At 38.2% G+C, this 13,627-nt stretch overlaps 1 protein-coding gene across 6 annotated transcripts in view; it reads right to left on the bottom strand.

The window, feature by feature from the left end:
- The window catches only part of ARNT (aryl hydrocarbon receptor nuclear translocator), a 62,649-nt gene extending 49,411 nt beyond the window's left edge, over window positions 1-13,238 (bottom strand). For all 6 annotated transcript variants that reach the window (XM_082833666.1, XM_082833667.1, XM_082833670.1 and 3 more), the window contains exon 1: window positions 13,096-13,238. In XM_082833666.1, coding sequence (XP_082689792.1) covers window positions 13,096-13,120 — 25 coding nt within the window. In that variant the 5' untranslated portion in view covers window positions 13,121-13,238. The remainder of the gene's footprint in view (window positions 1-13,095) is intronic.
- Between the last annotated feature and the right edge of the window lie 389 nt (window positions 13,239-13,627).

Here is a 13,627-nt window from a genome sequence, read left to right as displayed (position 1 = left end):
AAAGCTACAGTAATCAAAATAGTGTGACACTGGCATAAAGACAGACACATAGACCAACAAAATAGAATACAGAGCCCAGAAATAAAACCTCACATATACGGTCAAACGATTTTCAACAAGAGTGTCACAACCGTTCAATGGGGAAAGGATAATCTTTTTAACAAATGGTGCTGGGAAAACTGGATACCTGCATGTTAAAAAAAATGAAGTTGTATCCTTCCTTACATTACCTCATATACAAAAATTAACTCAAAGTGGATCAAAGGTCTAAACGTAAGAGCGAAAAGTATGCAACTCATAGAAGAAAACAGGGAAAAAGCTTCATAACACTGGATGTGGCAATTTCTTGGATATATCAAAAGCACAAGCAACAAAAGTAAAAAACAGATAAATTGGACTTCATCAAAATTAGAAATTTTGTGCATCAAAGAACACTGTATCAACAGAGTAAAAAGGCAACCCACAGAATGGGAGAAAACAGTTGTGATCCATATGTGTGATGAGATTAAAATCCAGAATACATAAAGAACTCCTATGACTCAACAACAACAAAAAAAGACAACCTAATTAAAAAATGGACAAAGGACTTGAACATACGTTTCTCCAAAAAAAATATACAAATGGCCAATAAGCACATGAAAAGATGCCTAATATCACTAATCATTAGAGAAATGCAAATCAAAACTACACTGAGATATCACCTCACACCCATTAGGATGGACACCATGAAAAATTAAAAAAATAATAATATGTGTTAACAAGGATGTGAGGGAATTGAAACTATTGTACACTTTTGGTAGGAATGTAAAAGTGGCAGCCACTATTGAGAATAGTATGGAAATTCCTCAAAAAATTAAAACTACAATGAATATATAATCCAGCAATTCCACTTCTGGGCATATACTAAAAAGAACTGAAATTTGAAAGTAGGGTCTTGAAAAGACACTTGTACAACACCCAGGTTCAAAGCAGCATTAGTCACAAAAGCCAAGAGGAAGAAGTAACCCAGTGTTGATCAAGATGAATGGATCTTTAAATACATAGCATATACATCCAGTGGAATACTATTCAGCCTTTAAAAAGAAGGAAATTCTGCAACATGCTACAACATGGATGAACCTTGAAAATATTATGCTAAGTGAAATAATCCAGTCACAAAAAGACAAATACTGCAGGATTCCACTTATATAAGGTACCTAGAATAGTCAGATTCATAGAGTGTAGAATGGCGGCGTGGGCTGGAGGGACTGGGGAACAGGAAGTAATTGTTTAATAAGTACAGAGTTTTAATTTTGCAAGATGAAAAAGTTCTGGAAGTGGATGGTGGTGATGGCTGCATAACAATGTGACTATACTAATGCCACTGACCTGTACACTTAAAAATAGTTAAAAAGAATATGAAAAATAATGTACATATAATGGTATAACTGAGTCATTTTGCTGTACATCAGTAATTAACACGACATTGTAATTCAGCTACACTTCAATTAAAAATAAATTTTAGGGGCTTCCCTGGTGGCGCAGTGGATAGGAGTCTGCCTGACAATGCAGTAGACATGGGTTTGTTCCCCGGTCCAGAAGGATCCCACATGCCGCAGAGCAACTAAGCCCGTGCACCACAACTACTGAGCTTGTGCTCGAGAGCCCGTGAGCCACAACTACTGAGCCTGTGTGCCTAGAGCCCGGGCTCCACAACAGGAGAGGCCACCGTGATGGATGGCCCACACACCACAACAAAGAGTGGCCCCCACTTGCCGCAACTAGAGAAAGCCTGTGTGCAGCAACGAAGACCCAACACAGCCAAAAAGAAATAAATAAAATAAAAATTGTTTTTAAATTGTAAATAAATTTTTAAAAAGTTTAAAAGGCAAATTTTATGTGTATTTTGCCACAATAAAAAAATTTCAATATATAAAAAAATTTTTGAGGTGGATCTATATGATTGAAATGGAAAGTTATTCACCATATATGATATGGAAAAATAAGCTATAGAAAATTATATATAATATAATCCTTTATAAAGGTTATATGCATAACAAAAGCCTGGAAGAATTCATTTCTATTTAGTGCATGCCTATTATATGCCAGGCATTGTTGCAGGCCCTAGAGATAGAACAATAAATAAAAGAGACAAAAATCCTAACTTTTTTTACATGTTAGTGGAAGAGAAAGATAAATTGAGAAATGATTAAAATATAAAATGGGTTGATAATATGAAACTGACATTTTATTTATTTATTTATTTTTTGCAGTATGCGGGCCTCTCACTGCTGTGGCCTCTTCTGTTGCGGAGCACAGGCTCTGGACGCGCAGGCTCAGCGGCCATGGCTCACAGGCCCAGCCGTTCCACAGCACGTGGGATCCTCCCGGACCGGGGCACGAACCCGTGTCCCCTACATTGGCAGGCGGACTCTCAACCACTGCGCCACCAGGGAAGCCCGAAACTGACATTTTATAGGTAAAAAATGGATAGTCATTTCATTTGGTTTGACCTAACGATATGTTATATAGTGATAAATGTGGAGAAAAATAAACTAGGGGAGTCAACTCAGAAATACATAAAGGTTCCAGCAATTTTAGATGCTGAGGGAAGACCTCGCTGAAAAGGCTAACATTTAAGGAAAGGTCAGAAGGAGGTAAAGGAACAAACCATGCAGGTATCTGGGAAAAATGCATTCCAGGCAGAGTGCAAAGACCCAGAGGTGAGAGCATGCCTAAGTTCTAGAAATGCTGTGGATGACATCATGGCTAGAATGGAGTGAGCAAATGTTACACAATAAACTATTAACAGTCGTTATCTATGGGATGGCATTTAGAGACTCCTATGTTTGATTTTCTACATATCCATTTCGTTTTCTCTTTTACATTAAACATATATTACTTTCACAATCAGAAAATGCGTGATCCCAATTTTTTAAAAAGAAAATTTATGTGCATGTGTCTATGTGTGTGGCATGCGTTGAAAATCTGAGAGAACACAAATCAAACTCTAAAGTGAGATAAATCTAGATTCCAATCCTAGGGTTACCAATTACTACGTATGACCTTGGGCAAACTATTTAATCTCTCAGGGTTTATCTGTAAAATGTAGCTAATGACAGTACCTACCTTTGGGGAAGATTAAATTAGATACTGCACGTGAATAGTGCCTGACACATTGTAAAGTACACCTTGAATAGTAGCTTTGTAAAAATATATCGAACACCAATTTGTTAACTGGTTTTGCCATTACTTATTTTTACATTACAAAAGTAATATATTAAAATATGGATATACAGAAACTCAGATGTAGACGTCTCTAAAAATACTCAATACAGAAGCAAACAGTCAAAAGTAAAATCCTCCACACATATACCCCAGCTTCCCCCATGGGAAACTGCTGTTAACATTTTGATATGAATCCTTCCAGACCTTTTTCTATACACCATCTATTACAGGGTTTTAGCAATTTTTACATAACAAAGGAGAGGGACCATATTATATTTATTCTGAAACTTTTATTTTTTTCCAATTAACAATGTATCTTGGAAGGTATATCATGTCAATAAATACTGTTAGCTCATTCTTTTTAAGTTATACAGTATTTCATAGTACAAACGTACACATTTATGACATTCAAACTATCATTATCATAAATAATGTTTCAATGAATATCCTTGTATATCTTTAAGCAAAGATGCCAGTATTACCTACAACTAAAAAATTTCTAAAAATGACTCGCTGGATCTAAAGGAGCATATTTAAAACTGCCCATTACCCTCCAAGAAGGTCATACCAATTAAGAACCTCACCAATGGTATCAAATTATCCATACCTCCAACAGCACTGGACCTTAGCAATCTTCAAATTTTTACTAATTTTCCAGGTATAAAATGATTATCATTGTTGGTTTGATGTGGATTTCTCTATCATTAGTAAAACTGAGTTTACTTTATATGTTATTACTATTAACTTTTTCCAGTTAAATTTTAAATAGCTAATATATGTAACTTTCCTAAGAAAAAACAAAATTTTCCCATAAAAAATAAATTCCATACTTTCAATAATAGGTTTTTATGGGATCTAAAGGATAGAGAAATTTAGAGAAAAAAAAGATAATTGAGATGGTTTAAATTAAGGTCTGACACACTCCCTAGCACAGAGAAGGTACTCAACAGGAAGGAAAAACTAAAGGAAATAAAGCTACCAGCCAGCCAGCCAGCCAGCCAGCCAGCCAGGAAGTTTCAGAAAAGTTGGTCAAGCTGGACCTCAGAAAAACTAAAGAAGAGGAAAAAGACATTCCACATAGACAAAAGAACACGAGCAAATCATAAAGGGAGGTATGAACATAGCTGTGAGGAGGTGTAGGGAAACAGGCCTATAAAGAGCATAGAGACTGTATTCAGGAGAAAATATAAGATGTCAAATGCTAGCCAACTGTAAGAAGGCCTTGAATGCCAAGATGAAATCTTAAATCTGATTCAATAAGCAACTGAAAGACAAAATATATTAAGTCAGAGTGACAAGAAGAAAATGTAAGTTAAAAGATTAATTTGACAGATTTAAAATTTGAATAGAAGCAGGGAAACTAGACTAATCAAAAATGAGGTGGGGGGTGTAGAAGGCAGGGCAAATGAAAGCTAAAATAAAAAGGATTAGTTTGATATCTGTTTAAGCAGCAGGTGGATTCCCAGATCCTCTCCCTGTCCCTTCCAGCAGGGAAAATGCCCCTCCACCACCCAGTCAAAAAACTGATTTATTCTCTGAAGAGTGTAAACCAGAGGTCCTCTGGACTGGGGAACACCAGACAAATTTGAAAGTGAGGTTACAATACTGAAAACAGGGAAACTAACAGCAATGTATGCAAAATGGATGTATCCTGTTGTACTGCTTCTTTCCTGTATTCCATGTTTCCTCTCTCTTGGTTTACTCTCGCCTATTGGTAAATCTCATCCCCTAGTAAGTTCCTGAGAAAGAGTATAAGGGAGACCTTGGGTATGTGAAAATATCTTTCTTCCACTTCACTAACTGATAGTTTGCCTAGGTATGGATTTCTGAGTTGGAGATTACTTTCCCTCAGAATTTTGAAGGCATTGCTCCATTGTCATCTATCTTCCAGTGTGACTACTGAGAAGCAAAACTAATCTGATTCCTTATTTATTTATTTTTTTTTGCGGTACGCGGGCCTCTCACTGTTGTGGCCTCTCCCGCTGCGGTGCACAGGCTCCGGACGCGCAGGCTCAGCGGCCATGGCTCACGGGCCCAGCCGCTCCGCGGCATGTGGGATCTTCCCGGACTGGGGCACAAACCCGTGTCCCCTGCATCGGCAGGCAGACTCTCAACCACTGCGCCACCAGGGAAGCCCCCTTCTTATTTTTAACTGACCAATTTTCTTCTCTCTGGAGCTTATAGGATACTCTTTGTATCTGATGCTGAAATTTCATAATAATGTGCCTTGAGTGGGTGAGTTTTTCATTCATTGTTCTGGCTCCTTCAATTTGAAAACTCTTGCCTTTTACTTCTGGGACATTTTATTTAATCAAAAGTTAAAAGTTTGGTTAAAAGAAATAAAAATGGATGTCACTGGGGAGAAGAAGCTAAGAGAAGGGGTAGAGGACTGCTGTTTTTATAACAAATCATGTAACACTAAGTCATTAAATATATGCATGGGTAATTTTTATTAAAATAATTTTTAACATATATATGTTTAAATAAATATATTTTAAGAATCACAGATGTAGAAAACAAACTTATGGTTACCAAGGGGGAAAGGGGGAGAGGGATAATTTGGGAGATTGGGATTGACATATATACACTACTATATATAAAACAGATAACTAATTAAGAACCTACTTATATAGCACAGGGAACTATACTCAATACTCTGTAATGATTTATATGGGAAAAGAATCTAAAAAAGAGTAGATATACATATATGTATAACTGATACACTTTGCTGTACAGCAGAAACTAACACAACATTGTAAAGCAACTATAATCCAATAAAAATCAATTTTAAAAAATTAATAAATACATCTATTTTGGGTATATATTTTATATGGTTAAAATGTTTTATATGTTTTAATATCCTTATATGTTTAAAAATGCTTTTTTTAAATGTAAAAAAAAACAAGATGTGATAACAAATCAGATAAATACATAAAAGAATCCAAACACATCTAATTGCTTAACCTGGGGAACTGGAAAAACTGCAATAGTCACAAAAGATACAGAAAAGTTAGGAAGGTCAGCAGATCTGAAGGAAATACTAGTGACTATATATATATATATATATATAAAAATAACATGTTACAGTTATTCAAATAAAGTTTTTTTTTAAATAGATGAAAATACAGGAAAAGAAGCTTATGTGAGAAGACAGGAATAAAAATTTTAGAGAGTCTTCAATATATAAAAGATAAATGAGGGAAGGAGATACAGTAGTTACCAAATAAATGTTTAATTGAGGCAGGTAGGTGGGCAAATAGAAATGAAGGAAGTTGACTGGCTTACTAATTAATTAATCAATTAAGAGTTCCAGTCCCAGGAGTGAGACTAGAAAAGGAGAAGCATAATGAACAAGGAAAAGAAAATGAGCAGGCCTAAGGAACAAAGAAGGAAGAGTCAGTGAGAAAGAACAAGCAATGCAGTGTCTCTGAAGCCAAATTCAAGAAGTTCATCAAAAAGGGACAATTATGGGGTATGAAGAATTAGGAGAAGGATTCCAGTAAGAGTTAAGGATTCCAGTAAAAGTTGTTTAAAGAGGTGAAAAACAACTATGAAGAAAGAATACAAGAAGTTATAGAAAAGATTTTAGGAACTGCAACACTCTTCCAGCAACTTTTTCAGCACCTTGCACTCACTTCTCCATCCAAGCAACTGTGCCATCCTGGCTGTTGGACGCCATATTTCACCTTCTTCATCTACTAAAAAAGACAACACCCCACCCTCCTCCTCCTCAAAAAGTATCCATTATGCCACATTTCTGTAGGAAGTGACTTTAAGTCACAATGGAGAAAGTCTTATAACTTAGTAATTAAGAATACTGTCCAGGGCTTCCCTGGTGGCGCAGTGGTTGAGAGTCCGCCTGCCGATGCAGGGGACACGGGTTTGTGCCCCGGTCCGGGAGGATCCCACATGCCGTGGAGCGGCTGGGCCCGTGAGCCATGGCTGCTGAGCCTGAGCTCTGCAACGGGAAAGGCCACAACAGTGAGAGGCCTGCGTATTGCAAAAAAAAAAAAAAAAAGAATACTGTCTAAAGACCACAAATAATAAATGTTGGTGAGGATGTGGGAAAACAGGAACCCTCAGACACTGTTAGTGGAAATGTAAAACGGCGTAGCCACTGTGCAAAACAGTATGGAGGTTTCCCAAAAAAGACTAAAAATTAAAGTACCATATGACCCAGCAATCCCACTCGGGGGAATTTATCCAAAAAAAACAAAACAAAACACTAATTCAAAAGATACTTGTACTCCAATGTTCATAGCAGCATTATTTACAATTGCGAAGATATGGAAGCAACCTAAGTGTCCATCAACAGACAAATGGATAAGGAAGATGTAGTACATATATACAACGGAATACTACTCAGCCATAAAAATGAAATTTTGCCATTTGCAAAAACATGGATGGACTTGGAGGGTATTATGTTAAGTGAAATAAGTCAAACAGAGAAAGACAAACAGTGTATGATATCACTTATATGTGGAATCTAAAAAATAATACATACTCCTGAACGTAACAAACAAGAAACAGACTCACAGATATAGAAAACAAATTAGTGGTTACTAGTAGGGAGAAGGAAGAGGGAGAGACAAGATAAGGGTAGGGGATTAAGAGCTACAAACTACTATATATAAAATAAATAAGCTACAAGGATCTATAGTACAACAAAGGGCATACAGCCAATATTTAATAATAACTATAAATGGAATATAACCTTTAAAATTGTGAGTCAGTATGTTGTACACCTGAAACATATAATATTGTACATCAACTATATTTTAATTTAAAAAAAGAAGAAAAAACTCCTAAAAAAAAAATTTGTGTAGACGGACTGCCAGCAATCAAAATGTCTCTACCCACCCCCCCCAAAAAAACTGTCTCTACCCCCTACTAGCTATGTGACTTCAGACAAACTAATTATTCACTCTGTGCCTTAGTTTCCTCATCTGAAAACAAGAATATTAATATATACCTCATAGGAGTCTTGTAAAGATTAAATGAGGAGACCTCCCTGGTGGTCCAACAATTAAGAATCCGCCTTCCAATGCAGGGGACCCAGGTTCGACCCCTGGTCAGGCAACTAAGATCCCACATGCCGCAGGGCAACTAAGTCCGCGCTCCGCGCACCGCAACTACTGAGCCTCTGCACCACAACTAGAGAGTCCACATGCCACAACTATTGAGCCCGTGTGCTCTGGAGTCTGTGCGCCACAACTAAGACCAGACGCAGCTAAAATTTAAAAAATAAATAAATAACTTTTTTTAAAGAAAAATATTAAATGAGATAAATATATGAATATTAAGTGAGGTAATATATTTATAACAACATCTGGCATATAATTATTGTTAGCTATTATAAATTAATTCATGATGTTAATGGTTTAATTAGTGTTATCCTTTCAAAGGTATTTTCATATTAACAGGGCATAAAGATATGAACCTCCAATGCCAGGTTTTACAACATTCATTTATTCAACAAACATTTACTGAACTGTAGTCCTACGTACTAGGCAGCCCTGGGAGCAGTAGGGTGCTGTGGTGAACAAGGGAGGTAAAGGTCCTACTCTCATGGAACTTAAATTCTAATTAAGTTGTTGAAGTCATAAACTTAGTTTGTCTACTCAACTAGACAAAATGTGAAGGGACAAATACAAAATGAAGAAATGATGAAAAGAAATGCAAATTTAGAGAATTTATTTGGAAGCTAAGAGATGGTTTCTAACATACAGAATAGCCAACAAAACAGGAAAGTGTAGCCTGGCATATAGTAAGAACTTAATAGATGTTTAATAAATGTGCCAGTTCCTCTCTCTAGGTTTGTTTTCTTACATGTAAAATGACAGGAGTTACCTTGAATCCAACTCCAATATTCGTTGATGTCTACTTATTGAAATCATCACGGCATATTAGGCAGCATTCTTAAAAACAGATGGCTGTACAGGCAGGGCCTATCATTGGGTGTGGGTGATGGGCCCAAATAGACTCCACTGAGCTCAGGCCTTGCATATCACAAGAGCTTTAAATGTATTCCTTTACTGTTACGTCTAAATAAGATCAGCTATACAACCACAGAGACACTGGATAGCACTGACAGAAATGTCACCCTTGCACCTCTATACAGGACTATACCACCAGGGAATTAACATTTAAAATAAATATTGTAAATAGCCTGAAGGGGGAAAAAAAAAGATGGTTCCAAAGATAGTTTCTACAATTAAGGATTCAAATTTTACTAGTTTTGAAATTAAATATGCCCCAAATGTCATAACCTAAGTAAAATCAAGGAAAAAGTGTTTAGTTTCCTTGAGTGTTGCAATTTAGTTTTTTGAAGATCAACCACCACTTGGTACTGTGGAAATCCCTACTGTTACTGCCTTAGAAGAAAGTCATCCATAGCAGACAACCACAAAAGACTTTCACAAGACATCCATGAAACAACATATTCTCATCTGTTAGTGGATTGTTTGAGTAGAGGAGTAGGGCTGGAATGCAAAAAAGTAAAGTGAGAGACCACTATTTCAAAACAACAAGAAAAGTAGAGTTCCAAGAATGCAGAAGTATCTACTTCTTAATTTCTAAAAAAACAGAAAAGATTCAGTTTGGTGCCACAATTCGAACAGCATAAAAAGTATATGGATTAAGGTTCTTTTTCAAAAATGTTAATTGTATTTCAATTGCTGAATTAGTAAACTATATTTAAACACTTTTGAAATAGGTTTTTGCAATAGAATATAATTTTTAAAGTATCTTGGCATTGTAATTTTATACTGCATAAATTCCTATTTTCCTGTATCTGAAAAAGGTTAAGTAAAGGTAATGGGTAAGAATTCTGCTAAATGATGCTTTAAAAACTATAATTTATGAAGGTAAAAATTATGTGAAAAAAAAAAGTTTTCCTAAGTGTCAGCCTTACAAACCCAAACAAGTGTGTTCCTTCCTTTGCCTTCTACCCGTTCTCTACCCACAATAAATGGTACCTAATACCACAAAAAGAGGTCCCTGGGAAAGAGAACACCAGAATCAAGGAAGGAGAAAACTGCACTCCTAAAAATTCATTCACATCTCTGGTTTGAATACTGAATTATAAATCAAATAACTAATCTATTCCCAAACAGTGCCTTAGCCGATGCATTACAAATCACACGTGCAATTTTTTAAATGTTTCTCAAAATGTTTAGTATTATGTAGACAAGAAAGATATAGCCTAAGACTTCATGGACCACCTACCCACTCACTTATCTTGCCACTGCTAAGTAGAATTAGTGAAAAATAATAGAATATGAAGAATTATCAATTACGCAGAAAAAAGCCACCACCACATTAGAACTATTACTTCAACGTAACTCTTAGATTGTGGAGTATAAACTATATCTTACTCTTCTTTTGATCCAGCACCATGTTAAGACATAGAGAAAAATGCAAAGGAACCAGGTCCCCTGCAAGACCCTGAAGGGACACCAACAGTCTCTAAATCAAACTCTAAATACAACTAAATGATCATCAAGTATTGTTATTAACACTAAGGATTAACTTAAATGAAGCTTAGAAGAGTTAAATAATTATTACCAAAATTCTTTGCAGACATATGTGAGGACAGAACAAACAAGAACCATAGGGAAACTTAACTAGCAAAATGACAAAGTAGAAAAAACTCAAAGAAATCAGTCTGATGTCCCTAGTCCTTAAAATGACTCTAAGGATTAAAGGTTTGACCATGCAACAAAGAATTCTGACCTGAAAACCAATTACTTTCTTTTCACTGAGCACAGTTCATTCCCACCCTGTGTCCCTACATTTATGGTCCTCATTTCCCAAAATGGAACAGTCTATCAAAACTCCACAATGCAGCTATGATCTCTTCCTTTTGATACAAAGGGGCAAAACAAGAATTGAAGGAAGAAAATGCACTTTCTAATTTAATTATCATGTGTTGAACTTGGGATCAATAACTTGTAAGAGATGGGAGAATTATCCAACATCGAAAAAGAACCCTAGGGCTTCCCTGATGGCACAGTGGTTGAGAGTCCGCCTGCCAATGCAGGGGACACGGGTTCGTGCCCTGGTCCAGGAAGATCCCACATGCCGAGCGGAGCGGCTAGGCCCGTGAGCCATGGCTGCTGAGCCTGTGCTCCGCAACGGGAAAGGCCACAACAGTGAGAGGCCCACAAAAAAAGAACCCTAAAAACTGCAGAAGCAGGCTGCCAAAGGGCAATAAACAAAGTAACTGTTTCATCATAAGCAAGGATTCTGCACAAATGAATGTTATTTTCTGCTTACAGTTTTAAGTTGATATTGATCAGCTAATGAAAATGTGGTCAAGAGATTGTCATTCTGGTTACTGTTGTTTAAAAAACAAAACAAAATAAAGCAACCCAACCCACACTGCTGGGAAAAAAGCTTCTGACATACGCACTAAACTTCTTTACCCAGGCCACCTCTTAATAAGAGAAATGCTTTGCAACTTGACTAGGGTTATATAAGTATTTTGCAATGTGTTATCAGTTTAAAATCTTGTTTATTTACTCCCTAGTTAACAGGTTATTTTACTTCAAGGTCAGGTCTGCCATAATAATAGCATCTTTCCGATTTTATTCCATCACTCGGCACTTCCTGCAATGCAATTTTAGCCATTAACTTTATCTCCTTTTCCTCTTAAAATATTTAAAAGATTTAAAAATATGATATTGATATGTGACAAATTAACTTCTTTAAATAGGTCTGTTCCCAGAAACATGGTAGGAAAGACAGTAAATTTCAGTGATTCAATTTTAATAGCAAAAGCTGAGTACTGTAAAATACTACTGCCTTTCAGAGACACGAAAAAAAATCCAGTTTAAGTTTTAACAAGGGAACAGCAGTGAATCCTTCCCACTACCATATTTTCAAGTTATTCACCCCCACCTCTCACTTCTTTTCTAAGGCTATCAAAGATAAGGATTTCTGGGGAATAGCCAAGGTCAGCAAAGTAAACTAGGATCCCTTAAATGAAATACTTCCTAGGGAGAAATAACTGTAATGTACTGGAAAGAGGACTGGGACTAGGAATTTGAAGACCTGATCTGTCTAGACCTGCTGCTGCACTACACCCCATTCCATCTTTCAGACATGACTGACTAGATTTTTAACGTTCAAGCTCCCACTTTAGAAGAGATGTTCATTGAGAAATAGCATGAACTGAACTTTTCTTAAAGAATGGGAACTGCCTTGACCCACCTAACAAGATTTAAATCTGGGTCCTGGATGCTTGCTGTTGGCAAGATCTATCCTGTAACTCAAACATTACACAAACCTCTGCCTTCAGCAGCTAATGACACTAGAGGCACCTCTTAATACATAAACGCAAGTTTCAAAGGATAGCCCTCGGATAGGGAGGGAGGAGGTACAGCTTCTTTTTTTTTAAGAAACTGAGTATGAATTCAAAGATTTTTAAAATTTAAAATCTAAACGTTTGGAAGTAACACCTCAGCTAAACAGCAACGTGATCCTATGAGTCCCAACTACCTTTAAAGTAAAACGAGCCACACTGCCCACAGTTACAAGCAGGTCCACAGTGGGCAGAAGGCTGAAAGAGGACTACATCGCACACCAGAAAGCCGCCACAAGAGTGGAGGCGGGCCAGCCCCGCACGGACAGCTGCTCAAACAGAACTCGGGGCAAGGTATCCCCAACTCCCACCCGCCTGCTCCCTCCCTCCACCTCGGGTCTCCCCTGTTCCCCAGGGGCGGGCCCCTCCCTCAGGTCACTCCCCTCCCCCACCGCCCCGTAGCCACCCCCACGCGTCTCAGCGCCCTCAGCCCCAACTACGGCCCCTCAGCGCTGGGTCTACCCAGTTGCCAACCCCTTCAGCCCCTCCTCCTTGAGAAACACCCCAGTCCTCCGTCTCCTCACCGGGATTAGCAGTAGTCGCCGCCATAGCTGTAGATGCCACCGCCGCCGCACCCCCCCCCAGTGGGAGGAGCCACCGCCAAGGAACCGGGGGGAGGGGGAGGGGAGAGCCACTCCCCAGACGCGGCGCCGTACTGCCGCCAATGCTACCGCGGAATCCAAGATGGCGGCTGCAGCAACCGACCCCCCGCCCCACCGTCCCCAGCCCCTACGACGGGGAGACCCGCCCCTAGAGGGGGCGGGGTCATCCCCAAGGCCAGCCTCCTCGGGAAAACTGACCAATGGAATCGCAAAACGACCAGAAGCAGGGCTGGCCACGGAGCTGCCAGCCAGTCCAGTGGAGGAGGGAGGGCGAGGAAGAAGTCCAGCTGTCTCTCTAATTCCGCCTCTTCTACCTTAGAGGTCAGCGATCGAGTGACGTCAGTGAAAAATAATTTTACTAAAAAGCTTCGCTGGGTGGTGGATTCGCCTGGTTGGCCACTCTGCAGATGATTTGTTTTGTAAATCTTCTTTAGGTGCCCTACTGCTTAAACTT

The sequence above is a fragment of the Leucopleurus acutus genome (assembly GCF_964270905.1).
Source record: "Leucopleurus acutus genome assembly, chromosome: 2".
NCBI lineage: Eukaryota > Metazoa > Chordata > Mammalia > Artiodactyla > Delphinidae > Leucopleurus > Leucopleurus acutus.
Note: the sequence above shows the minus strand (reverse complement) of the source record. Positions and strands in the feature narration are given on the sequence as shown.